Source organism: Oppia nitens, unplaced genomic scaffold (assembly GCF_028296485.1).
Source record: "Oppia nitens isolate AA-2021 unplaced genomic scaffold, nextdenovo-longstitch-racon4-pilon3 scaffold10_pilon_pilon_pilon, whole genome shotgun sequence".
Classification (NCBI taxonomy): Eukaryota; Metazoa; Arthropoda; class Arachnida; order Sarcoptiformes; family Oppiidae; genus Oppia; species Oppia nitens.
In genome coordinates, this window is record NW_026533189.1 from 935,181 (window position 1) to 963,033 (window position 27,853).

Genomic DNA, 27,853 nt, shown 5'->3' on the forward strand with positions numbered 1-27,853 from the left:
AATGACTTGAGATTTAATGATTAATTAGCAAAAAAGCTTACATTTCTTTATAAATCTTATACTATATTTAAAATGTAATTATTATAACTAACTTAGTTATGAATACTTATAAGGTTTCAATTGAAATGTAATGTTAAATATAAGCCTATACTATATTATTGCTTTTATATAGATATTTCAAACAAACATATTTGTTGTTACGTTTCCCTTAGAGTCACATAATTAAGTGATTCCCTTCTATAAGAATAAACTCCATTAGCTATCCTATGGTTTGGATATAATAGCTAAACATTAGGAATATTCTTAATATAGGAAATGATTATTTTGTTGAGTTGTTTGCCTATTACTACAGTATATATAATGAGTTTGTTGTATAGGACTAGTTATGATACAATCATTCGTGATATCGATATTTTGCAGTTTATATAAGTTATTCTAAATTTTAATATCGATTAAAAATTTAGTTATATAAATCTTCATTGTTACCTTAATTGAAATAAAAATTTAATAAATATTAATTTATTAAAAATAAGTTTATTAATAAAATCATATTTTTTATTTATAAATAGTTGTAATATAAAATATTTTTTACAAAAGTAAACATAGAAAAAAAGTAATTTAAACAACCTAGTGTATAAATTAATTAACAATTGTTTTAATATATATATAATAATATATTATATTGTATTATTATAATTATGACAATAATAAAAATATCTATTATATAGCTGATTATTACATTAATGTTAATATTATTTATATAGGAATTAAATAAATTACAATCAAAACAAAGAGACAGGCATTCAAAATACAATAGATTATGATTTAGTATAACAAATAGTTTAGCGCTTATAATATTACGGTAATAATACAGACCTAATTATATGAATCCACAAATATTTAGTTTAATTTTAATTATATAATATTAATACTAAATTTAAAAAGGTTTTATTTTGTACAACTTAATGACAAAATATTATTATTAATAATATCAATAAATAGTTACAAATAGCAATGATAGTAGCAGTAGTAGTAGTGAAACTTGTGATATATTAAAATAAATGTGCGCTAAACTGTATGATAGGAAATACAGATTCAAACTTTTCATATACAATATACTGTAAAACCTTATAAACCAATAGTACGGTATTAATAGTCTACCTGTCGACGCATGTCTTCACACAAAAATCACTTTTACAATAACTGAATCAAATTAAAGATAAAATCAAATGTTTAAATAGAAATAGTATTTAACTTTAAAAATTAATTGCGATTATGAATGAAGTAATTTATCATTTAATGACTAAATGATTTGAATGACTGATAAGCTATTAATCGACTTCTTCTATCAAATCATTGGCAGATTTGGATGTCGATGTCGATGGTGTCGAACCATTCGTCATATGTCGTCTCAAAATACTGGGACCAGCTGTTGCTGGTGTTGTTGTTGTTGCTGTTGTTGTCCTATTCATTTGGCTTATAAACATAGCCTATCAACACAATAATAATTATAATTATAAACAATATCAGTTTATTAAAAAATGTTAAAATTAAATATCTTATATGACTCTAAATATTTTAATTTGTAAAAACTATATAAGCAAACACTTTGGGGGTTTTTGTAGGGATTCCCGGTCCTGGGAATCCCGTATAGTGATGGTAACAAAAACCCACTTTGGGATATTTCACATATATTGCACATGAATTTGATTTCAATGTATATGTATTTTGATTTTTCATTAGTCATTAAAGTGATGTTTCAATTGTTGCAAACATTTTGATACAATGTAATGATTATTAACTAAATCAAAACAAAATGCAATAATAATAATAATAATGTTATAATACCTGAGCTCTTGTTTTTTGAGTATTCAAATTAAACACTTCTTTCGCCAATTTTTCGTATTTCGGTCTCAATTCAACCGAATTCTGTGTTCTCATCTAAACATTGGTATTAAATATTAWAATAATTTTCAATTTATTAAAATATTTAAAAATAAGTCAGAAATAATAAATTATGCTAAAAATGTAATTAAAATACTATAGTTAGTATAATAATTGCTAAAAAATATGCAAATATTTATATTTAATTTCATTTTAAATCAAAGTATTRATTTACTTTATTCATATAATAAATTAGTCTATAAAAAGTTAGATTTTATTCTAATAAATGCAATCTATAAGTTAATCGTAAAATAATAATAACGATTCAATAGTTATTTATATATAATATAAATATTAAAAATAATACACACTTTGTGTGACTTAATAAAAAAAGCTGAACTTAAAACCAATTAATTATTAGATAGATTTAAACTTAAAATATAAGCACAAATATTGTATCGATTATATTATAAAAAAATGATACATAAATATAGATAATAATAAGTGACTGACCTGTTGTTTGACATCTTCCAATTCCTTGGAACAGGTTTTGATACCGGTGTCGATTAAATTGAAAATCTTCTGAACCAAATCATTGGGACTGATATTAGTATTAAGTGCTCTAAAATATCGTGCAATGTCTTCAACAGTCATGGAGTCATAACTCGGAAGACCCCCATTAGCTGATGAAGTGGACTGTTGTGCTGATAATTGTTGTCTTATAATCATTTCAGTCGCTTCTTGATATTTTTGTTGTTGTTGTTTGCGTATCGCTTCCTGAGATTTCATAATATTCTGGTAAATCTGATTTTGAAGAAGTGTTGAGAATGTGTTAGAAGTAGAGCCGTACTGAAGATTTTGTGATAAAAGATTATTTTGCATTTGTTGATAAACCTGTTGAGCGTATTGTTGTGTTTGTTGTTGTTGTTGCTGCTGTTGCTGCTGCTGTTGTTGTTGTTGTTGAATATATTGTTGGTACTGTTGTTGTTGATAAATATAGTTTTGTCTTTGAATACGTGCCTCCCTTTCCTGTTCTTCTCTAAGAAAGAGTGCATCCTTTTCTTGTTCGTATTCATTCCAAGCCGATTGCTTTTCTTCTTCAGTCATATCTTCATCGGGTTTATTCTCAAGAAGAGAGTCGTGTTCGTGATATTTGACAATATATTCCTTATGATTGATAAGGATTTCGGCCAAAAGTCTATCTTTGGGTACTTTAGGAGTCGGTCTATCTTTATTGGTGTCGGGAGTAAATATGTATAACTCAGACATTTCTGATTGTTTGAAATGTCTTTGAATGGCCTGTTCGTCGACAACACGACACGAAAGCGATTGTTTTATCACTTGTCGTTCATAAATCTTCTCTTCCATACTTCCTTGGGCTACAAACCTATAGACATAAACCGGTTTTTTTTGTCCGAATCGAAACACTCTGAAGATTGCTTGAACATCGTGTGATGGATTCCAAGAGGCGTCAAATATAATACAACGATTGGCAGCGACGAGGTTTATGCCTAAACCACCGGCTTTTGTCGATAACAGGAACAGTCGGGCCCTATAGTTGTTCTCCTGATTAAACAAATCAATCCATGTTTTCCGATAGTCAGAACCGGTAGAGCCGTCGAGTCTAAAGTAATCAATGTTTTTGTACCACAAATTGGTTACTTCATTATAAGACGTCTCTAAATCGCTTTCTTGGCGTGACTTTTGTAATGATATTTCAGATTTAATTTTAAGCATTTCTTCGACGAGATCTAAAGTGTCTAAACTCTGTGAAAATATCAATATTTTATCGCCTAATCGTTCGCATTCTTCAAGTATTGAGAAAAGAAGAATAAATTTTCCGGAGAGTTCTATTTGTTTGGCGTCTTCTCTACTCTTAAGGAACTTTGAAAACCATGCATTGGATACACTGTCACTACTTTTTTCGCTTTTCACATCTTCCTCCACCTCCTGTTCCTCTTCTTCATGCTTTCCAAATCGAGTTCGCATTCTTCTTGATGGTCGTGACGTTAGTTTATCATCAATACATTCGATATCAGAGTCACCACTGGCTGGTATATCGGCGTCTTCATCGTCGTCGTCATCATTGATAAATTCGTCCAATTCGTCATTTTCTTTCTCAAGTTTGCGTCTGTGTTGTTCAAACAGAAGTATCGGATGGTTCCAAACCAGTCGTAGGGCTCCGTAATCGGCTAAAAGACATTGACGCGACCTATCGGTGCAATTCTCCAAATAATGCGAATACAACTCTATTTGTTTTTCTGTTAACATAACACTCAATACATATTCATATTTTGGTAGCAAATATGGTACCAAAACATTATAGTCTCGTCGGTGAACACAACCATTCAATAATGTGTGTAATATATGCACTCTTTTCTTCATTATTTTGACGTCATATTCAGTTGAATCTTCGTGTTGACCATTAGTTATTGGATTTACAAATCTATTGATGAACTCTTTTTTGGTGCCTAAAAGACTTGGCTTAACAAACGATACCATAACATAATATTCACTCAAATTGTTTTGAAGTGGAGTTCCAGTGAGTACTACACGTCTTAAACATTTCATTTGTGAAACTGCTTTGTTATAAGAGGTCTTTTCATTTTTGAGCAAATGTCCCTCATCACATATACAGATATCAGGTCCGGGATCTATTAGACATTTATGGACAGCAGTTCTCACTGATTTAGGAGGCTTTTTGCCGCGTCCTCCCATCACAAGACTCGAATATAATGTAAGTCCAATGATAAGGACTCCTCCCCTATCAAACCACAAGTTTAATAGTTCTGCCCTTTGAAGTGGTGTCTTTGCGTCGTGCATCTCAAAGACTAAGAGATCGTCAAAATCATTATCGTTGAGCCATATTTTGAACTCATTGGCCCAGTTCTTGATTGTATTYACCGGACAGATCACAATTGAACGCTTTAAATGCTTTTTAATAACTTTGTGTGACATAACTGTATACAAAAATGTTATTACTTGTAATGTTTTTCCCAAACCCATTGAATGAGCCAATATAGCACCAGAACCTTCCGATATAGACAACTGGTCGATGGACTCAATGAGACAATTATACATAAATTGAATGCCATCTGTTTGATGRGGTTTTAAATATTTCACCAAATCTTTGTCCACTTCAGTGACAATTTCTTTGGTTTCTTTGTTGAATTCAAGTATTAATTCTTTGACATCCGTTGACTTTAATTGTCTTTCTTTAATAAAATCGTTGTATACTTTCTGATGTTCTTTAATTCGTTTAATACGATCGCGTTCTGCTTCTGCCGCGTCTTTTGTTTGTTGCTATAAATAAATCATAATTTTTTAGTAAAACATATCATTAAATCAGACTATTTTTTGASTAAACAAACCTTTAGTTTCTTATCGGATATAACTTTCCTAATGTTTTTGCGGCTTTTATTAGGCGAATCTTCGTTGTTTCCGTCAGAAAGAACTTTACAATCATCAGAATCAGATGAGTCAGCAATTTTCTAATCAATTGATAACAAATAAACAAAATTAATTAATTTCATATAATTTAAGAGTAATATTAATGACATTAGAAGTTATAATAATTACAATTCGTTTTCTTTTCTTTGATTTTTCCTTCGACTTCTTCTTCTTTTTTGAATCTTTCGATTTTTTACCACTTTTTGATTTCTTTGACTTTCCATCGGAACCGGAAATTTCATCGTCAGAGTTGTCCTCAGATTCTAAAGCTGACGGATCCAATCCTTCAGATTCTCCTTCAGAGTAATCGTCACTATTATCCTCTTTATCGTTGTAATCGTCGTCAGAATTTGTTCGCTTAGTTTTTGCAACTTTTCTTTTCGTGGCAACAATTTCTTCATCACTGCTCTCGATATTAATTACTGACTTTTCTTTAATATTTGGCTTTTTATTAGTCTTAATATTACTATCGCTATTAATATCACATTCGCTGTCATTTTTTTCATCTTTCACTAAATCCTTATTTTTGTTGCTTTTATTAGATTTGTTTTTAGTGTCCTTTTTATTGATTTCTTCATCAGAACTTAAATCCGAGTCCAAGACATCGACATTCTTTGACGGCTTCAATGATCTAAAAGTGTCATCACTTTTATCATTGAAACTTTTAGCCACTTTAGAGACATCACAGTCGGACTCAAGTTCTGAATCACTTGATTTTGACTTAAGTGGTGTCGATGTCTTCAATTTATTCTGTTTTGACTCCTTTTTGTTTTTTGTGATGATCTCATCATTTGATTCATTGGAACCATTGTCAGACTTTGTTGATTTCTTTGTGGTTCGTTTACTAAGTCTAGGCTTTCGACACAATTTCCTAATTTCTTTGTCACCCTCACAACCACTGCTATCATYATCAGTCACATCATCAGTATTATTGTTTTTTCTTTTATTTGATGACACAATAGGTTTCATTGTTCTACAATACACTCCGACAGCTGTTAGAGAGTCTGTCAATTGTTTCTCTAAATTGACAATCAGTTGTTCAGCTTCTTTGGCCTCATTTGTTGACAACTCGATGATATGATCACTCAATTTAATTAAGTCAATGGATGGCAATAACTTGAATTTGATATCGTTTTTCAGTTTATCATATTTAGACACTCTATTAGCAGCTGATCGTCGAGTTGTGGTATAATCAGAGTCTGAGTCCGATTCGGGTATATTTGACGAATCACTAAAATCAACGTCAGAAGTATCGGCACTGCTTTTGGCACTCGTCTTATCACTTCTTGAGCGCAATCTTCTGGCACTTCCCATAGATATATCACTAATGTTATCGTCTGAACTAATTTCCGAGTCTAAAGCGTCTCTTTTCTTGACTCTAAACTCAGTTTCAGTATTTAATTTAATATCACTTTCACTATTGACTTCTTGAGGACACTTTTGGTCGTCTAATTGATCTCTATTATGGATACTCTGGCTATGATCGACACTATCAATAACAGTGTCTTCTGTGGACTTTTCAATTTTATTATCACTGATACTATCGGTAAATGTCTTATCGCTATTATCTGCAGATATATTTACAATTTGGTTAAGTTGTTCATCACTATAATCACTATATTCAGGTAACACTTGATAATCACTGATATTATCTGTAATTATTTTATCGCTATTATCTATAGACTTATCAACACTTTGGTTAAATTGTTGATCAGTGTCTTCATCTGACACTTGATTATCACTATCTTTATCAGTGATGTGATGGATGTTATCGTGTGATGTGTCCAAAGATGAGTCAATTAACTCAACACTAGTATTGATTATATTGTCAAATGAAGTCAACAGTTTGTCTTCTGTTGTCAGTTGATTGTCATCGGAATGGCATTCGTGTTGACCATTGATGTGTGTGTTATCATTGGTGTTGATCTCAGACGCCGACAGTGATGTCCCAGTGTTTGGTGTATTCGTGTCTTTAGTTGATTTATTAATATTATCGGTCACTTCGGGAACAACACTTGTGGCCAACTTTTCAATCAATTGTTTGACATCACTGACAGGTATTGAATCTGTTTGTTGAGTATCTAATTGTTGGATCAATTTGTGGACAAACTGTTGGACGATATGATTGTTCAAAGTATTGTCACTCATGTTATAACTCATGCGCTCATTAAACCATACAATGGATTCCCGTTTTGCTCACTATTTTCAATGCATTTCCCGCTATTAATGCTATACTTATACACAGTTTTACAGCACTTTCATTGTATTGCAAACACATATAAAACAACTCAAACTCTAATTTCAATATTAATATCAAAACTGACTATCGATTCATAAATTCATTCATTCATTCATTCTATAACACAATTACGTCATTCAATAATATATAGAATAAGAGTTAAGAGTTGACTCAATAATACAACCAAACAATAGTATAATATTGTGACCAAAATATTACATTATATTTACAATCAAACTATTATTTCATATATCTATTGAATAATTTAATTAATTTTATAATTATTTTTTATAAAAACCATTCCTGTCTTGTCTTGTCCTGTCCTGTCCTGTCATATCCTATCCCGTCCTGTATAGTAGATATCACACTATTATTTTAAGAAATAACATCACATTTTAAAATAATAATATATTAATATAATGTAACAATAAATATATGAAATGTAAGTTTAATTACATGTACAGTATATCCCGTATCATAATTCAYTGMATATAACAATAATTGTTTTAATTAATTTAGATTTTTTATTATTTATAGTTATTTTAAAATTCACAAAAATATTTATATAAAAAATTATTATATCAAACAAATTATGTGAATATAATATTTGTGTAATTTATTTGATTGTTAATACATTATAATTTGGGATAAATTCATGATTTATGTCATTATAATTACAAATCGGGATTTTATTATATTTGTTATGCATTTAACTGATACTCAATTTGTTAACTCTATTGTACAGATGGGGGGGTTTAGGAGGCAAACAGTATTTGTGTTGAATTTCTAGTAAAACTTGATTCCCATTGCAATAGAAAATATATATATATTAAAAAAATTATCATAAAATAATAGCCATTGAATTAAAATGTATTTTTTGTATTTATATTATTAGCACTTTTAGTAAAATTTTTGATTATAATTTTTAACACTTAAATTCTAGTAATAAAATAATCAAATATATTGATTAAATTATTTTTTTGGTCAAAGTTAATAAAATTTAGATAAATATAAATATCTATTATATCAGTATATTTAAAATAAATTTTATAATTAAAACTAATATTTCAAAATAATAACCAAAATTACTTTTAATATAATTCAAATTTATTTTAATAATTTTATTATTATAGACATTTGTTTATAATTTATTAGATTATAAAATTTAATTTCACTTACAATTGATATCACTTATTAATGAAATTAATTTTTATAATTATGTACTCTGTTATTAAAATAAAGTTAAATAAAATTATTATATATTTTTAGTAACAAAACTGTTTCATAAAGATAATAATAAATAAAAATTACTTTAAGTTGAAAACTATAATTTTAAAAACAAAATTTGTTTCAAATAAATTTTAAAGTTTATTCATTTGTATAAATCTTGAACTCATATTTCAATAATATCCGGATTCATATACTTTACAGTAAATTATTGTTACATAATATTTGTAATATCAGTTAATAATGTTATATACAGTAGTGTCGACTAGTTTTCAATTATATTCATAATTTAAATGCAATTTTTCATTATTTAGTGCACTTTCTTTGAAAACTATTTTTTATTATTCAACAATTTGTAGAAATTATTTTTTAAAAATTATTATAAACAAATAAATTTAATATTAATAATTTAAATAAAATATTCAARAATAAAAATTCTGTCCAATTAATAAAATGCTTATAAATTTTATGTAATTAAGTTAATGAGGAAAATTAATATTAAAATCATTGGATTTAGATTAACAGAAACTCCAATTATATTAGTTTATAAACAAATATTTAAAATAAAATAATTTTTTGCGTTAGTAATTATTTTTAAAATGACTTTACAAAAAATACATTAATTATATTTCATTTAATTTTTATTTAATTCTAAATAATCTTCCATAAAATATTGAAAATTATAATATTTTATTTTAATTTTTATAAAAATAGCAATTTTACCTTAAATTTATTTTTTTTAAATCTAGCAATGTTGCTCGAAGATATCATCATACTTTTTATTGTTTAAAAAAAGTGAGATAAATAGTAATTAAATAAAGAAAATTTTGTTAACCGGAGGGTAAAAATATAGAATTATTGAAAATATATATTATATATAAATATACTGTATATATTAATATATCTAAATTTAAAGTGAATAGTTATTGACTTCATTAAAACTTTAAATCAGATCAATAATACCATCATTTATTTGAAATATTTGAATATTTTAAATAATAAATTATGCATGTATTTTGCATATTTATAATTTTGTTTTTAATTTTGTTAAATATTTATAAATTTATATTAATTTGTCAATTTTATTGATATGTTATATAAATTATAAAATGAGATATTGACAGTATATTCAAATAGTAGTCATACAGTATTACAATTAAATTATATGATTTAGTTGACACAATACTTAATTATTATACTTTATAAATTAAATATATTTAATATTTTAATTTATTGTTTATAATTTTATCAGTTCAATTTTATTAAAAGTATACTTTAATTATAATGTATTATTTATACAAGTCCTATAATATCAACAATTTATGACAACAACAAAATTTAAAAAAATAGTTTATAACAGTTATATAATCAGTGAATATGTGACATTTGTTTAAATGTCTAAACATATATAATTTATTTACTGGTATAATATATATACAGTACCTGTATTTGCTTAAAGACATAGTTTCAGATGAATCAACTCCTCAATTGTAAGTATAATTAAAAAATTTATAATTATACTCTAATTATATATCTAAATGTTTACATAAAATAATATCTAAAATATATCAATAATTAATTATAAATTTTTGAATAATTTAATTTCTAATTATATAATATAAATATTATATATTTAATAAAATTTTAAAATTTATTATAAAATTTAGAAGAATATCGTTTGTTTGCCAGATTGGAGACAAAAATAGAGGAAATTGTATTTTTTAAATAAAATATTATATTATTCTAAATTATTATTATTTGTTTTCATTTTTGTTTCTTAATTTATATGTTTTATTTGAATGATGTTCTTTGATAGTTATATTTTCAGAATCCGTCACAATATAATAAAATTATAATCATGAGAAATATTCTATATTTAAATTATAGTATAATATAAATAATATGTTATAAAATTACTTAAATTAGTATAGCTATGCATTGCATTTCCTGATAAACTGGTCATAAATATTATAATATTGATATTTAATAATTTATTAGTAATATTATATGAAAATATGAACACAAAATAATTATCAATAAAAATTTTTGTTAATGATTAATGGTTTAAAATAATTAATGAACAATAATTTATAGATACATTAAATTTTTGATACAAAAATAATACTATCAATTTATAAGTATAGTATAATTTTATCATTGTTAATATTTGAACCGGTTATAGATTGGTATAATATAATACATTAAATTAATGTCAGCTATTAATTTTAACAAAATTAACAAATAAATTGTTTTTTAAAAACTTTTTTAATCTCATCTTCAATGATAAAATATACAAATAGAAAAATTGTGTTATTTTTTAATAAATAGCACTTCAATGTTATTTATTTAATAAAAAGGCACAATAATACTTCACTACTTATTATTTATATACATACAGTACATATTAATTTGTATATTAATTGATAGGACATTAAAATTAGTGCATCATTTTAATTATAAAGTTATATATATATATTTTAGTATAATTTATATAAAGACAAATTCATTAATTTTGTACAAATATATTTTGATTATTAAAATTTAGATTAAATGAGTGTTAAAACAAAAAATAAAACTTATGGCCACATATTATCATAGCTATTATCACAGCTTCAAAATCATGACAATAAAAACATTTGTCTTTACATATAATAAAAAAAGAAAAGTAAAAATAACACAAAATGAAACAATTTTTGACTATATAATGATCATAAATATTCAACAACAAAAAAAGCTAAACATAATTAAATGCAAAACTGTAAAACATTATAAAACTATTTTTTTAATTTGACAAATAATTGTAATTTAAAATAACATCAACTAAAAGCACCCGTTTTTCCACGAGTTATCGGTATGATTGACGTGAGGTCTTGAGTTTGTTGGACATTGCATTGCTGGGCGCGGACCACAAGGCGCCGGAATTCCCGATCTGTGAGTAAAAAAATAAATTGTTAACAACACTTGATTTACATTATCTATTTTGATTGATTAAAAGCAATTAATATATTATTAAAAAGCACTGTTAAAAAATCCTATGAGTTTCACCTAAGAGTCTTCGGTCCGGGAATTTTTGACACATTTCTTTGGACAGTTTGATTTGTATTATTATTATTTACATTATTGTTGTGATTGATTGTTTTGTTAGTTGTGAACCCATTTGTTGATGCAATTGTATTATTAGTTAAGCACAGATCAGTATTGTTGTCTTCATTATTGATAGTATGAAAGTCTCGGACCCGAAAAGTGGATTTTCTACTCAGATTAGTAGTAGTATTGCTAGTGTTTGTAGTGGTTGTGCCCACTCTGTTAAGCTCTCCCTCAACCGCAACCTATGGCACACACATACACACCAATTGTTAATAATACTGTATATTCTATTCATTAAATTATAACATAATTTGCAATTCATATTAAATGATAAATTATTTAAATGTTTTAATAATGACATACTATATGCAAAGCATTTGGCATTAATTACTTAATTAAATATGAAAACTACTTATAATTATTTTGTTTACCTTTCTATTCAATAATTGTTGACATTGTATGGACGGCGGCGACAAATCACGTCTCATATTTGTGGTCATTAAGTTGTGATTAGGAGGTCTTAATCCATTGGGTCGAACAATAAGACGAGAATCACTCGGAGTTTTTGACTCCAAAAATAATGGACGATTGGAAGTGTTGTTTTCGGTAGTCCTGTTGGACGCATACCTATTATTCGTTGAATTATATGCCATTCCTCGACCCAATGGTTGCAAACGTCGGGTTAAATTAGGTTCACTTCTGCCCACTTTAGACACACCATAACCACTATGAGCTTTAAGATTACTAATATCTGGCATTATCTTTGAAACCATTGGTTGTCTATTGACTGAAGAATTATAATTTAAGTTTCTGTTGTTGACTAATGGAGTGCTCGTATAAGACGTTTGTTTTCTGAATGAATCCTCTGTTTTAAAAATGTTTAACAAATCATTATTTTTGATTTAATTTAATGCAATTACTTATAAGTTTAAAACAAATACCTGGCGATAGCATAGTCTCATCGTAATACTGATTATCATCTTCTAAATCGTCATATTCTAAGTGGAAGTGACTTAAGTCATCAACCATTGCATCGGTAACTCGTGAATGACTGGTCGGTAAACGACCTTTTGTTAAGGTATTGGTATTAATATTTCTGGTATACAATTGAGTTCTGTTTGGTGATTGATTTACGACTGACCACCCATTTGTAGAACAACTTTGTCGAAGACTGTCCTCTTGAAGTTTGGCTATTTTTTCAACGTCTTCCATATCATTGAGCTGATGAGCATCTGATGCCATCGTAAATGTATTGTTACCTAAATTCTTGTTAAACGTTCCGTTCAATAATTGATTAGCGTTTGTCTGCACTTCAAATGTCCGATCGTTGGCCTCAGGACTTGAATACTCGTCTTCATTAACGGGTGAGCATAAAGTTGTCAAAGTTGTGCCATTAAACAGACTCTGGCGTTTGTTTCGTTGTTTTTGTCGGGTAAATGTTCGGGTGTCAACTGAGACCGAGTGACCACTCGTCAACTTCAAGTTATTCAATTGGTTCACTAAAGACATATTAACACCACTAGTTTTTTGACAATTAAATGCACTTTGGATCCAATTGATAATGTTTTGACAATTGGCTCGCGATGTCTTCAGCTCGACATCATTGGTCAGCCAATTATCATCGGAATCCAAGTAATCGTGATCTTCATTAGTCACATATATAAAATCATCCAACTCTTTATCAATGATGGTATCACTGGAAGTCATTGTAATTATTTAGTTTATAGTCTCAAATCACTTCACAACCAAATGATGACAAATATGATAATTAAATGAAAAGTTTGTCTTTAAAACAGTCGTTTGTATTCAATTGACATCAATAGCCAAATAAGGCATCACTTAATCATTTGATTCACGCAAATGGTATGACCGCTAACTGTGATATCAATTCAACAAATCAATCGTTTTTTTGGTTTTTACTTACATTTGGGTTTATTTGCAAAATATTTCATTGTTTTAATCGCTGTTATCTGAAAATTAAATCATAATATTAATAGCAATTCATTAGTACTTCAAACACACAAATCAATGCTTTTGTGCTAACATTTTGTTCATTCAATACATTCAATCAAATATTGTTGTTATTATTAAACAATATTTACATACAATTACATCAAATATTAATCATATTATGTAATAAACAATAATTAATTATTAAAATAAGTTATCAAATTAACTATAAATTGATAAAAATATGGACAAAATTATAACAAAAACATCAATTGTTAACTCATTAAATAAATACTGATATGTTTTTAAAATTAATTAATTTAATGTATTTTAAATTAATATAAAAATTAAATGACATAAATAGTTATACCTTTAAATTAATTGTTTAATGAGTTATGTGACTATAAATGAGTGATAATAATAATAATTAATAAAAAAAAGATGAATATATGGATGAAATAAATGCAATATTTATTAATAATAATGAGATGAATGTGTTGTTAGACGTTATAATCAAATGAGTGCTCAAAACATTAGAACAACATTTGACTCAATGAGTGCTCGCATTGGACTCAATGCTGTGTTGTGTTTGACTTTAACAACACATACAGTCTGTCAAAGCATTCATTCAATTATTATTATATTATGAATGCATTCAATATATAGTGAATTACAGAAATACATATCACAAACAAGTCCTAACACTTGTATTATTATTAGTTTGTATTTTTAATTATAATCACAATTGTGTTACACTTTTTTAAATACATATTATATACAACATCTACACAAAAGTTTTACTCCATATATATATATATATATATATATATATATATATATATATATATATATATATATATATCGCTAGACTTGTAGTTAAACAATGATTGAGTCGACAGCAATGCCTGTCTTTGAATTGTTTTAAAAAGTTTATATATTTTATAAATAGTAATATATTTTTATTTTAATAGTCAGCTATTAGTTAAAAGGCATTGAATTACTTGAATGTTAAGCTATTGTAGTATTGAATGCATTGGCAAACATTGGCTTCAAAATCAATGTTAAGTCCAATGACTCGTATCCGATGTCTTCTCTCAAATCATTTATTATTATTTTTAATGCTTTTTTCGCATAAAATATTTAAACAACTTTTAGTTTTATTTATAGTTTGATAATCAACTCTCAAGTATTGCCTGTGATATGTTGTGGTCATTATAATAGCAACACTGAAACCCAACCTAACAACAGGCAGTCAAACCCGGAACGGGTGCCAACCTGTGCTCTCATCTCATATAATTAGGGTTAGATTGAGATTCCCAGGGAGGGAAGTTCCCAAATAAAATCCCTCCAATTTTCCCGGAAAATATGGAAAATATATTATATTCCCTCCCTTGATCGTTAGAAAAGGAAAATATAATTTGTCATACATTATAAAGTACCTAATCTCAATGACTATGTGTTTCAATTGGGACCAGTATGTTAGCAATAACTCAATCAAAATATGATTCAAATATTATTAAACATTTAGTAAAAACATTAAATACATTTTGCAGTCATTTACTATACAAACGTGTTTTTAATTAAACATTATGTAATGTGAGTTATGGTACGATAGGTGGTACCACAAGGAAATGTCTTCCCAGGGAATTCCCAGGGAAGAGGGAATATAAGGAACTTATGGAAAATAAGACGAGGGAGGGAATCTGATCTAACCCTACATATAATATGTATTTAATCTTTTGATAACTTTTTTCAATTGAATTCAATTCATTAGAAAAAATCAAGTTTTTTTAATTCAATGGTTCGTTAGCTGTTATTATTAGCGATCTCTTCTTTGGCAATGTTTTGAATAAAAAACTGTTTTATTTATGGTTCAAATTATTTTCGTAAATCTGTAAAACTTTAATAAAACATAAAAAATTCCTTAAAAAATCATATAAATATAAATTATAAGTGTTATATGAAATCAATTATTACTGAATATATTACACAAAAAACAATAATATGGTATTTATTTCATCAAAAAAAACTTTAATCATAAAATCTGTGATGCGATACAAATATAAATTATGATATATAATATAATCGACTAGTTTTACAATAATTATTATAATTTACTATAAATCAAATTTTTATGTACAATAAAAACAATTTAAATTTTAAGGTCTCTTTAAACTCAATTGTATATCAATTAATAATTAAAATTTGATAAAAATTCACATAATCTGGTAAATGATAAAAAATTAATTTATATTTTGGCACACATTTGACGATTCATTGCAATTGTTGGGAATAATATTGAGTTTGGTTTCCAAGAGTTTGTATTCAAGTGTTAGTTGTTTTTCCTGTTCATCGAACTGTCCGTCGATGTCATTGATCTTTGAGTTATAGGTCTCAATCAAAGACATCAAATCGACATTTCTGTCCACTCTATTGGCGGACAACACTTCCTTGCGATGACTCTCTTGTTTTGACTCTAAATCAAGAATCTCTTGCATTAATTGGTCTAAACTATGGGTACGAGAGTTGAGATTATTATCTAATTGTTGGCAGCAATCGATGGCAGAGTCTATGTCTTTGTCAGTGATATCCATCAGCCGTTGCAATGATTCATTCAGTGCTGTCCTATCCCTGTCTTGTCGTTTATCTTCAAACTCTTTGATAATAAATCTGATTTCTCCGAAAATGAATGGTTTGTGGTTAAAGAGTCGGCTAATGATCTGATCCGACACTACAGTCGCCACACAAACACACCGTTAGTGTCAAACATATGACAATCAAAACAAACTTACGATTGAATGCATTGACGACACTCTCATTGGTTGACATTATGTGTTGATTATTGCAATCCATTAATCGATTGACTAATTAAGTGAAAGTCAATGTATGTGTCATTCAATTGAAGTCAATGTGTTTGTAGTCTATTTGATACCTAAAGTGTCGAATCAAACAAATGTTTTTCAATGATTGCAAACTCATAGCAAATAAATCCATTSAATTGAATGTATTGGAAGTGACGTCACATATGTTGTCAACAGTCGTAGTGTTTGTAAGCGTTTGAGTCAATGATCACGTGATTGAGTATTCGTACAACAATTTCCTGTGAAATACGCCTCCATTTATATGAAGACATTGCCATCACTGGACTCACTGACTGACTGACACACCGATTGTCACCACAACAACCACAACAGTCACTATACATTACCAACACATCACCAATTGGTTCGTCTTAATCACAACAAGAACAACCAAGAAGATCATTGTCGGCATAAGTGACACCACTTTGACAGTTGATTTGTCACTCAGTTGTGTTGTCATCACCAGTGATCACCTCAATTGATCCCACTCTGTGTGTCATTTATATTCTGAAATCTCGTTGACTGTAATTGTGATACAAATGGCAGATGTGAATACATTGGTATCAGAAGACCCGGCGGCCGACTTTCTGGCCCGAGAACAGAATGTTTTGGCCGAACTCGAAGATGACTTCGAGTTTCCCACAAATACTAAAGATTTGTCACAAAGTATTTAATAATATCATTGATTTCATTAATATCTCAAATCTAATTAATTGATTGTATTGTTTGATTGACAGAAATCAACGGCAGTTTTGCTAACGGAGACGCAGATGAGGTATTAATTGATAGTTTTATTTGATTTAATGTGATTCTAATGTCTTGATGTCTTAATTTGAAGGATCAGTTTATGAACGGTCCCAATGGTCTCACTAATGGCGACGAATCGACTCACGACGACTTCAATGTATTAACAAATAATGCAATCAATTCGTCGCAATCGTCGGACAACACGACTATAAAAGAGGTTGAGATTAGAGAAGAACCCGAAAAGATCCGAAAGTGGAGAGAAGATCAACAAAAGTTATTAGAAGAGAAGGATAGAGAGGAGGCCAAGAAAAAAGAGGAATTAAAACAAACGGCAAAACATGAACTCGAGGAATGGTATGCCAGATATGCCGAACAGCTGGAAAAGTCTAAGATTAATAATAGGTATAAAATGATTGTTTTTATTAAATCTTTAACAAACAAGTAATTAACTCAAACGGTTAGGATTTTTACTTAATATTATTATTATTACTTTTCCTAAAAACACAAAATAACACTTTAATAATCATTACAATTAATAACTGCTAATCAATGATACTCTCACTATTTGTGCGGCACAGGGAGGCCTGCAAGTAAGCCATACTCTCAACTATGTACTCTGTATTGTGTTACCCCTATTACACTTACCCGTAGTAATGACCACATATTTACTGTCCTTTAATTAGTCATTTTTGGTTTTAATATAGTTTTTTATTTCCAATTTAATRATTGATTTATTAATATTAATATTATTTATTTRTTTGTTTTGACAAAAAGAAACGCTGAGAAGGAATGGGTGGCYGAAAGAGATACTGAAGTAGAGGGTCAGGAGTGGGAGAAAATCGCCAAAATGTGTGACTTTAATCCTAAGTCGACCAGAAATACAAAAGACACGACAAGAATGCGATCAATACTTTTACAACTGAAACAAAACCCACCGACCAGTCATAACAGCAATTCCTAAATCCGTTCACAACTTAAATCACTTTTTAATTATTATTAATTTTAAAATATAAATATAAGTATTACAAGAATTCCAATTACAGATAATAAACTACATTTAATTTACAATTAGTTAATATGTATAATCAAATTAATTTGTTTTTATAATATAATTTAATTATTAAATTAAAATTTTAGACATTGACTCTCATGTTTGTATTGGCTCGCAATGCAAAATATAATTCATTTAATGTTTAAAACATTTCAATTTTTAGAGCTGAGTTCAGTTCAATTCATTATTAATATTTACCAAATTGTAATTTACAACAAAAATTAATCAAATCTTAACAAAATTGTAAATTACGCCCTGTTTTGAAAGTTACGCGTAATTTATTATCTGAAAAAATACAATTATAAACATTTCCAATTATTTAGATTCTATCTAAATATATATATATATAATAATATAGTGGGAGTTTTCAAAATAAAATTTGTTTTTTGATAAAATAGTAAACAAAAATGTAATATAATAATAATATAAAATAATAATTAATAATAAATTGGGTTTTGATATTTTTGTTTTTAGGATATTGTATTGTCTGCATTAAAAGTGATTGTAATCTACATATACTGTATTATACATTTGCAAATATATATATATATAACATTATAGTGTTAACAATAAATTTCATGTTATTTCACAAATATATAATTTCATTTGAATTCATAATACAATTATATATATATATATATAGATTGATATACATTGAATTCACATTTGTTTACATTAACAATAATTATTATAAACTGGAATATATATACTGTATATATTTATGTATGTATATATTTATATATTTACCAAAATTACGCGTAAATTACAGTAAGATTAAGTTTGAAAAAATAAATTATACGTTAATTTTCAGCTCTAATGAAAAATACAATTTTAAATGTAATACATTTGTCTTTCAAAGTAGTCTCTGATAAGCGAGTAATGCAATAAAATTTAAAGAGAATATACATTGTATTTGAAATAGATTTTTTAAAAAGATTTACATTTAACTACAATATGTATTATTTATAAGTTATTTATACTGTATATAATATTTACGGTATATATATTTATAATTATGTACGCTATTACCCCTAAAAACTTTACCCCAAATGGGCAGTTATTAATGGAAATCAACGTGAAATGTGTTTAAATTTAATATAAAGCAATTAACTTAATATACTTTAGTTTACATTAAATTCAATGATGTATAATATATTTATAAGAAGTCAATTATAAAGCTCGTTACTTAAATAGAAATTGTAAAATGCAATAAACAAAAAAAGTTAATAAAAAATTCATTACAATTGTTTTCACAATTAGTCAATGATTGGTGTCATTTGGTTATAATTAATAGGCAATAAAATGTCACTAAATTTGATTCAAAAAAAAATTAAACTAATTATTTAAATTAATATATGAATAATTGAAAGCAAAAAAAATGTCAATTAATAGAATATATATATATATATATTTAGATAAGTAAAATAAATAAATACTCAATCTTTGAAAACATTATCGCAAATAGAAGAGCACTATCTATGAAAGTGCAACTTATTTAACATATCAATAAAAACGGCAATTATATATTGTATATACTGTATGTTCATTATTTATAATATATATATATATATATAAAATATGTATGTGTGATAATTTTGTTGATTTCTATTAGTAACCATTTAGGGTAATAATGTATTATAAACAAGTATTATATGTATATATTTATAAAGCAATTTTACAATTGCTGGATATATATAACTAAATATAACTCAATCGAAACAAATCATCAAATAAAAGCCCGTCTAATATATATATATAAATGACATGACATAACATGCAAATCAATAATCAATAAATTCAAGTCATCCCCAATTGTTTTGGTTGTTAATGTTATTATCGTGTGAAACATCGTTATTACTTTTAACCATAAACTTCTCCAATTTGGCTAATATATGCTTTCCATACGTGTATTTGCGGAGCGCCGGCATATGTGGACGGATCCTCTGCAACAATAGTTTGCGTTGAGGCGTTTCTGCCACTTCTATCATCTTCTGGACCACATAATTGGCGTATTGGTCTTTCATCATTGTATATAAGGCACTGAATATATATATATATATATATATATCAAACAATTAATCAAACAATTTTAATATCAATAATACTAATATACCTGTCATTATAAGTACAAACTTCTTCAATAAGTAACGCACGTTCGGCACGACTCGCGTGGGTAACACAGCGTTCAACAACATTGCTGTCCAGAAATAATCAAATCAATTAAATTGATAAACAATTAAAAACAAATGTATAAAACAGTGGCAAACCTCGCAAACTTATGTTGAGACAGATTTAAGACTTTTCCTCTAACCATATGAATGATTTTGTTCTTGTCTTCAGGTCTTCCGTGTTCTAACACGTGTTGTACGACATAATTGCCGTATTGGTCCTGAACTAACTGTTCAGTGTTTTGATGCAATTCCTCTAATATTGAAGATGTTTGTTCACCGTTACAGTGCTCTAAAATACGCTGAATTACACGACATCCATACGGATGAGTTGACAGTGCAAACACCTATTCATTTACAATTAATAGTCAAAATTAAAATACTATACTAATTAACACTTAATCCAATATATATATACTGTATAATTGACATACCTGTCCTTGAAAGGCATTAATAATAAATTGAAGAGCAACTGGTTCAACACATTCTATACATTTCTGAACGACATGATTGCCATTTTGGTCTTTAACACACTTAAGGATGTGTCCATCTAATTCTTTTACTACATCTTTTTGTTGATCTTGAGGTATAGACTCCAATGCCTTTTGGATTACCCGACAGCCATACATTTGAAGTGCCAATTGAAGCACATGTCCCCTAACTTTTTGAGCTAATTGTTGTTTTTGATCAGGTGTTCCAAACTCAAAGAATTTTTGAATGACATAATTGCCAAATACATCAGTCATTAGATTATAAGCGGATCCAAGAATCTCATTAAAAACCATTTGTTTTTCAGTAGGTGTGGCCCTCTCGAGCTTTTGCTGTATGAATCGTGACCCGTGTTGGTCTTGAGAAAACTCAACGATATGATCGGCTAAGTCACGCAACTGTAAGTTAGGGAAACGATTATTCCGGAAATCCTCTAATAGACGACTCCTTCCGCTGGACTTCTCTAATGACGAGCTGTCAGTAAAATAAACCATTTATTATTCATACATAACATAAATGTTAAGATAATCAACAAAAAATCAGTCATTTAAATAAATAGCAGAAAAATTAAATTGACATTTCTCTGAATATATTTTAATATCAATTATAATATAAAACTACCGGTAATTATAATAAAAAAACAAAACTCACTTTCGGGCTAACATTCGGTTATTGAATGAGTTGTTTGAAGGAAACATATTTGGAGCTATGGCTCCGTTACGAACCAAATACTTGTTTTCAGCACCGGGTGCTGCCGACATAATCCCACCACGACTACCCAATGCATTCAAATTTAAGCTACTGTTTGAGCCGTCCAATGATGGCGGAGGAGTAAGACTTTGAGCAGATGGTAACATTCCCAATGGACCGGGTGATCCAATGCCGGGTCCGAGACCATAGAACTGACCATTTTTATGGGTTGATCCTAAATGGCGTGAAATTTGGCTGTCAAGACTATTGGGGAACATTGCACCCAAACCATCACGTCTACCATCAAATGACTCTCTTCTTGGTGAACTACTTCCTAAGCCCATTCCCGAAGCTATCGATGCTCCGATTGGACCCATACCATTATTACCATATCCCTGAACTTGATTGCGACTCATATTAGGATTAAAGCCCATTTGATTGCCATTAGTATTGTTGGAATAGTTGGGAACGCCTGAATTAGATACAGAAGCGGGATATGGCATTTGAGAGTTTGTTGTTGATGAGTACAGACCGTTGTTCGCACCATTAGTTCCATTAGAAGAAAACATAGCGTTTGGTGGACCTGAATGTTGTTGTGGTGTCTGTCCTGCATTTGGCATCATTCTTATATTATTATTTCCCGATTGATTCACAATCATTGGAGGCATTATTCTCATAGCTGCCGGATTCATACCTCGTGCGCCTGAATTTCCCATCATTAACGACCCATTTTGGTCATAATACCCGTGAGGAACCATTTGATATTGACCCGCTTGTATGACTTGATTGGCACCATCACCAGCTCCTTGTGGTGTTAAAGGTCGGGCACCATTGCTTCGAGCTATTATTTGTTGTTGTTGTTGCTGCTGCTGTTGTTGTTGCAGATGAGATGCCTGTCCGCTTTGAACCTGACCCGACTGTATCATTCCCGGATACATACCCCACGGCATACCATAATATTGGGCTAACATCGCTGGAGGAGGACCAGCAGGAATAATATGTCCCATTGATGCCGAAAAAGGGTCGGTACCATAGTATGGATTTTGTGGCGGATAAGGATTATTGCCGTTCCCATTGGGTCCCGACATTCCAGGATTTGTATGCGAAGGCATACTTTGACTTTGTTGTTGAGCTAAATTAAACTGTTGTTGATGTGGAGCTATTAAGGCGGTCGGCATTTGACCGGTTGGTTGATTTGGACGATACATAGGGTTGTAATCAAGAATTCCCGGCGAATCGATAATTTGTGAAGGATATTCAAATTGTAGTTGATCTATTCCTCCGTGGTCAAAATCGGTAAAATGCGGTCCATTGTTACTCATTATATGAGATGGCATTCCCGCGTGCATTAAACCGTCATTTGGTTTCATTTTCGACATGTCATTGACTAACATATGATTTTTGGACAAATCGTTGTCGTCTTCTAATTGATGACAACCAGGTGTACGGCTAAACATTTTGCTTTCGTCGTCCAATCCGTTTTGCATAACAATGCCATTGCTTTGCATGACATTCATAGCGCCGGTATTGTCCTTGTGATGCATTTTTGACTCTTCGTAAGCATTTTTCATTTGTTGTTTCTTTTGTTTGTCACTCATAAGCCTTGAATGCATGCGACCGTCTAAGTCCTTAGCCGTCGGTGAACTACCCAATACGTATTCAACCATTTTAACTCCTAGACCTCCGGTATCATTTGATCGAGGACTCAGCATCGATGTACCGTCACTGCCGGGATAGGACCCACTGCGACGTGAGTTAACCATAATTGGTTGAGAAACTGCGTGATCCGATACATTCTCATTGGGACCGCCGGTACTCCACGTCGAGTCTCGTCCCCACTGAGGTTCACCTAAAAACAGACCCTTTGGGTCGTCCGGGTGTTTCATTTGCTCTTCCATTCCCCATATCTTTTTAGTTGAGGCGTAACCCTATAATTATATTGTTAAGTATTTTAATTTAGTTATTATTTAAATAATTACATCCATTTCACACTTAATGCTAATGACCTCTAAATAATTTTTTAAATAATTAACTTTAATTATGATTTCTTTACATATTAATAAATAAAATACTAATCAAAATATAATTAACTTTTTATATATTATAAATACATAGTATTAGTGGATGTTTACCTTCAACTAAATACTATTTTATTTAAAGGATAGCAAGCAATAAATATCAAATAAACGATTCAATGAATTTATGTGACACTCAAAATATACGATAGGATATAACTTTGCTTTTAGTTTTATCAATATTTCATTAAAAGCTTATTTATAGTCTAAACTAATTTACCGGTAAAGACATTTAATACTATTACCGTAAATAAAAAATTTAATATAAACAAAATAGTATTTTTACTAATTAGTTAATAAAATAAATAATAAATATTAAAATACGGTTTTAACAATACATACATCAGTCTCGAGATCAAGAGCTTGAAATTCAGAGACCAGTTCCCCATCTCCTTGTCTGACCTTTAATAATAGAAAAATCAATATTTAATACAAATAATGATATCAAATGACACTAAGAACATACCTCGAGAACCGAGTCGTCTCCTAACGCCCAACGCTGATGTTTGTTATAGTTTTGAAAGTCTGGATCAGTTTGTGGTCTTTGAAAGAAGTACCTGACCATAGCGTCATCTTGAGATCGGATTGAGTTTTGATTGTGTTTTTGATTGTGTACTGAGTTTTGCATATCATTGGCCGCGATAACCACTGATTGGGGCGTTTGATTCGCCAACATAACGGTGCCGTTTAGTGATTGCTGTGACGGATGACTTAACCCTATCTGCGGGCTGTTATGGCTGTGTTGGTGATAACCGTGGCTGTGATTGACTGTTGATAGGGATTGGAGTGAGGGATGGATAGGATTATGGTTAGAATGATGCGAATTATGATGATTGGGATGGGATGGCGGGTGATGACTGGTGTGGCTCTGGTTAGGTGCAAGCGATGGATGTCTTTCCTGATGCCAAACAACTTCATTCATAGCTAACAATCACTGAAACGACAAATAATTACAAGACATTAGACATGACATCTTCATAGATATTGTCAATGAATAACACAAGAGAGTGGACAGCAATCAAAGTTTATGACAATAATGTTATCAATAGTTTGATGGCATGTCTCATACAATCAATAGATAGTCACCATTTTGGTCATCATTTTGTTTACAATGACATCGACTTTAATAACAATAAACAATATATCAGTAAATCATTTGACGACTCATTTATTAAACATTAAAAGCGATGTAAAATAGCAAACATTGAATACAAACACCAAATCAATACAATAATCAAATGGCAAACACTATTAGACTAACTCTTTAATTGTTATTATCATACAATTTGGTCACTATATTAACATTATATATATATTACAATAACTATTAAATTCAATTAATGACTATTTATATGATTTTAAATACAATTTAATACACAAATAATATACAATACTATACACAGAGAGTAATAGTGAGAGTGAGTTGTTGTGAGTCTATAGAGGAATGGCTCACAAAATATAGCGATTCATACCATAGACTCAAACATAGAGTACATTGCAATGCTTTCACCAATACTTGCAATGCTTTTCAATATTACATTACTTTTCAATGAGACAAAAGAATATTCAATATTTTCAATGCTATATATAGAGAGCACAACACATACAACACATACAACACATACAACACATACAACACATACAATGGCCGTTAAGCCGCACATGCATTGCATTCAATGCCGTCTAATAGTATAGACCGCCCACCACTCAACACAAGTACAGTTTGCGCCAATAGTTTATAGAAACTAAATAATACAATCACTATCAATGTAATCAACAAATTTTCAAAACACATAACAGTTTCTAAATTTTATGTTTAGACTACGACACCGGTTGTCCTCCGATGTGACCGATAGTCACATACATAAGCCATAACCAAACACATTGAGACCGACTGTCCAAACACTTACCATATGATGACTCCATTTGGTTGTGTCATGTGTTATATCACATGCAATCAGTGGTCAAACGCGGGACCAAAACAAACGTCAAGTGAGCCGACAATCACTCAAATACACTATCATTTGAATATACCGTTTGATTAATACTATTCACATATTATGTGACTATTTATTCATTTTTACTAAAATATTAATTCAAAGTTTCGACAAAATTATTATAATTTAATATAAATTAAATAAATAATATTAAAAATGATTAATCATTTAATATTGAATTAATTTACAAAAAAATACAGTCATATATATATACTGTATATATATATTTGACAAATTGGTGTATTTGCAGCTCATTTTTTAGTTATTCATAAATAAAAATTTAATTGTTTTAAAAAACGTTTATCAACTTATATTTAAATATATTTTTATTTAATTTGTAATTACCGGTTGTAATACAGTATATATCAATATATATTGTATTATAACTTTATATTAATACCGGTATTAGTACTATAAAGTTAAAGTACTAATATGTTAACTGATAAAAGTGACAATAGATGGATGACTGGTATCTAATAATACAATCAATGAATATCTGCTATAATGTAATAATCTATTATACCGTATGAATAGTTAGCATATAATACTATACAATACTTTTAGTGTACAGTACTATAAATATTGTATAGAATTGAAATAAATTCAGTGTTCAATGATATTGAATAAATATTTAGCATTAAATCATACATTCAATTGATTACCAAATGTTGTAAATTACATATTTCTATACATTTGTAATCATTTAAATAATATAAAACATTTATAAAATATATTCAAATGAATTGTTTTTTGACAAATAAAAATATTGTTATTAGAATTGACATAAATTCTAGTGATTTGTTAATATTGAAACTACACTTTCAATATGATGTTAATTATATTATTTATAATTAAATAAACAATAAATGCAATAAACTGTTAGTACGAAAAAAGAGTATTTTTATTGCTAAACCAAATGTATGGCAACTATGTATACATTATATAGTATTATATTAACAATTATTGATTTGTTTTAAGCATGTCTTCAATAATTTGATTACATTACTGTTATTTATATACTGTATATATAATTTAGCACATGTTTGATACAGTAGTAATTGTATAATAATAATGTTCAGAACATTACTTTATTAAATATGATATTTTAATTATTTATGATTTTTTGTTTTTTTTTTGATTTTATTAAAAATTATTTTAATTTTTGATTTAACTAAGAGCTAAATCTTGTCTAACATTATAACTATTTTTATGAATAATTTGTTTGTAATATTTTAATTATATAATGTATTTACTAATTATTAAATAATTCAAATATATATTATAATTATCAAATATACATTGTACTAAATTAATAATCCCATATTTTATTTTAACTATACTATTAAAATTGCAAATAAATATATAATATTAATTTGAATTATTATTTCTTTACAATTATATAAATGAGTAAAATTTTTTCATTTATGCAATAAATAAATTTTAAGTCTTATAATGTTTTTAAAAATATTATTTAGTAATTTCCAAAATAATTACAATATAATGATTTAATAATAAAGATTTAGTAATATTTGATTGCAAACATTTAAATTGCATTTAAGAAAAAATGTGCTGAATTTGTTTTGTAGTCAACAAAATTGTTAAGTTTATCATTAAAATGAGTGTCAATTCTTAATATAAAAATATTTTATATACAAAAAATGCAAATTTACGAGAAAAGTATTTCCTAAACATTTTTTTGGTCTTAATATTAGTGCCCGTAATCTCTTGCAAGACATTCATTGCTGGCATAGATGTTATCGTCAATGCATTTATTTTCTAAGTATAAAACTTTCTTAGCATTGATTATAATGTTTTTTATATCATTTTTTGTTGTTTTGATGATACTATTAAAGACAATTCATTAATGAATTGCTATTTTTCGACAATTGATTGATCACTATTTGTATTCATTCCTTAATTATTATAATATATAAATAT

At 28.2% G+C, this 27,853-nt stretch overlaps 5 protein-coding genes across 12 annotated transcripts; 1 reads left to right on the plus strand and 4 right to left on the minus strand.

Annotated features, from left to right (window-relative positions):
- Positions 1 to 958: 958 nt before the first annotated feature.
- LOC128951725 (transcriptional regulator ATRX homolog) lies at positions 959 to 7,704 on the minus strand. Of its 2 annotated transcripts, XM_054297105.1 has the most exons (6): positions 5,464 to 7,704; positions 5,256 to 5,375; positions 2,779 to 5,187; positions 2,398 to 2,688; positions 1,849 to 1,941; positions 959 to 1,490 (listed from the first exon to the last, which is right to left on the minus strand). In XM_054297105.1, the coding sequence occupies exons 1-6, from the start codon at positions 7,492 to 7,494 to the stop codon at positions 1,332 to 1,334; spliced, it is 5,103 nt and encodes a 1,700-aa protein (XP_054153080.1). In that variant the 5' UTR covers positions 7,495 to 7,704; the 3' UTR covers positions 959 to 1,331. The 2 variants fall into 2 exon arrangements, with proteins under 2 accessions (XP_054153080.1, XP_054153003.1); XM_054297028.1 differs by having other exon boundaries at positions 2,398 to 5,187.
- Positions 7,705 to 11,385: 3,681 nt separating this feature from the next.
- LOC128952710 (putative uncharacterized protein DDB_G0289263) lies at positions 11,386 to 14,368 on the minus strand. 2 transcript variants are annotated; one of them, XM_054298179.1, is made up of 6 exons: positions 14,208 to 14,368; positions 13,812 to 13,857; positions 12,829 to 13,763; positions 12,319 to 12,752; positions 11,846 to 12,129; positions 11,386 to 11,729 (listed from the first exon to the last, which is right to left on the minus strand). In XM_054298179.1, exons 3-6 carry the CDS (start codon positions 13,592 to 13,594, stop codon positions 11,621 to 11,623), a joined length of 1,593 nt encoding a protein of 530 aa, XP_054154154.1. In that variant the 5' UTR covers positions 13,595 to 13,763; positions 13,812 to 13,857; positions 14,208 to 14,368; the 3' UTR covers positions 11,386 to 11,620. The 2 variants fall into 2 exon arrangements, with proteins under 2 accessions (XP_054154154.1, XP_054154230.1); XM_054298255.1 differs by lacking the exon at positions 11,846 to 12,129 and having other exon boundaries at positions 11,601 to 11,729; positions 12,829 to 13,857.
- Positions 14,369 to 15,935: 1,567 nt separating this feature from the next.
- On the minus strand, positions 15,936 to 16,784 carry LOC128953065 (biogenesis of lysosome-related organelles complex 1 subunit 5-like). The gene is made up of 2 exons (XM_054298581.1): positions 16,630 to 16,784; positions 15,936 to 16,568 (listed from the first exon to the last, which is right to left on the minus strand). Exons 1-2 carry the CDS (start codon positions 16,688 to 16,690, stop codon positions 16,081 to 16,083), a joined length of 549 nt encoding a protein of 182 aa, XP_054154556.1. The 5' UTR covers positions 16,691 to 16,784; the 3' UTR covers positions 15,936 to 16,080.
- Positions 16,785 to 16,894: 110 nt separating this feature from the next.
- Positions 16,895 to 18,813, plus strand: LOC128952970 (clathrin light chain-like). Its single transcript, XM_054298489.1, has 4 exons — positions 16,895 to 17,364; positions 17,436 to 17,473; positions 17,537 to 17,847; positions 18,220 to 18,813. Exons 1-4 carry the CDS (start codon positions 17,238 to 17,240, stop codon positions 18,404 to 18,406), a joined length of 663 nt encoding a protein of 220 aa, XP_054154464.1. The 5' UTR covers positions 16,895 to 17,237; the 3' UTR covers positions 18,407 to 18,813.
- Positions 18,814 to 20,111: 1,298 nt separating this feature from the next.
- On the minus strand, positions 20,112 to 25,974 carry LOC128951889 (pumilio homolog 2-like). 6 transcript variants are annotated; one of them, XM_054297609.1, is made up of 9 exons: positions 25,829 to 25,974; positions 24,385 to 24,852; positions 24,261 to 24,320; positions 22,538 to 23,771; positions 21,805 to 22,450; positions 21,099 to 21,627; positions 20,764 to 21,011; positions 20,610 to 20,693; positions 20,112 to 20,536 (listed from the first exon to the last, which is right to left on the minus strand). In XM_054297609.1, exons 2-9 carry the CDS (start codon positions 24,838 to 24,840, stop codon positions 20,299 to 20,301), a joined length of 3,495 nt encoding a protein of 1,164 aa, XP_054153584.1. In that variant the 5' UTR covers positions 24,841 to 24,852; positions 25,829 to 25,974; the 3' UTR covers positions 20,112 to 20,298. The 6 variants fall into 6 exon arrangements, with proteins under 6 accessions (XP_054153584.1, XP_054153506.1, XP_054153429.1 ...); XM_054297531.1 differs by having other exon boundaries at positions 21,805 to 22,315; positions 22,388 to 23,771; XM_054297454.1 differs by having other exon boundaries at positions 21,805 to 22,315; positions 22,376 to 23,771.
- Positions 25,975 to 27,853: the final 1,879 nt, after the last annotated feature.

Excerpts from the sequence above, each read along its gene's own strand:
- LOC128953065 (XM_054298581.1), bottom strand. The coding sequence starts at position 16,690 with ATGGATTGCAATAATCAACACATAATGTCAACCAATGAGAGTGTCGTC. Across the intron at positions 16,569-16,629 it reads TGTCGTCAATGCATTCAATC|TGTCGGATCAGATCATTAGC; the intron begins GTAAGTTTGTTT and ends TGGCGACTGTAG.
- LOC128951889 (XM_054297225.1), bottom strand. The coding sequence starts at position 24,840 with ATGAATGAAGTTGTTTGGCATCAGGAAAGACATCCATCGCTTGCACCT. Across the intron at positions 21,628-21,804 it reads AACCGAATGTTAGCCCGAAA|CTCGTCATTAGAGAAGTCCA; the intron begins GTGAGTTTTGTT and ends TTTTACTGACAG. Across the intron at positions 20,537-20,609 it reads GTTTGTACTTATAATGACAG|TGCCTTATATACAATGATGA; the intron begins GTATATTAGTAT and ends ATATATATTCAG.
- LOC128952710 (XM_054298179.1), bottom strand. The coding sequence starts at position 13,594 with ATGACTTCCAGTGATACCATCATTGATAAAGAGTTGGATGATTTTATA. Across the intron at positions 12,753-12,828 it reads TGAGACTATGCTATCGCCAG|AGGATTCATTCAGAAAACAA; the intron begins GTATTTGTTTTA and ends TTTTTAAAACAG. Across the intron at positions 11,730-11,845 it reads CCCGGACCGAAGACTCTTAG|ATCGGGAATTCCGGCGCCTT; the intron begins GTGAAACTCATA and ends TTTTACTCACAG.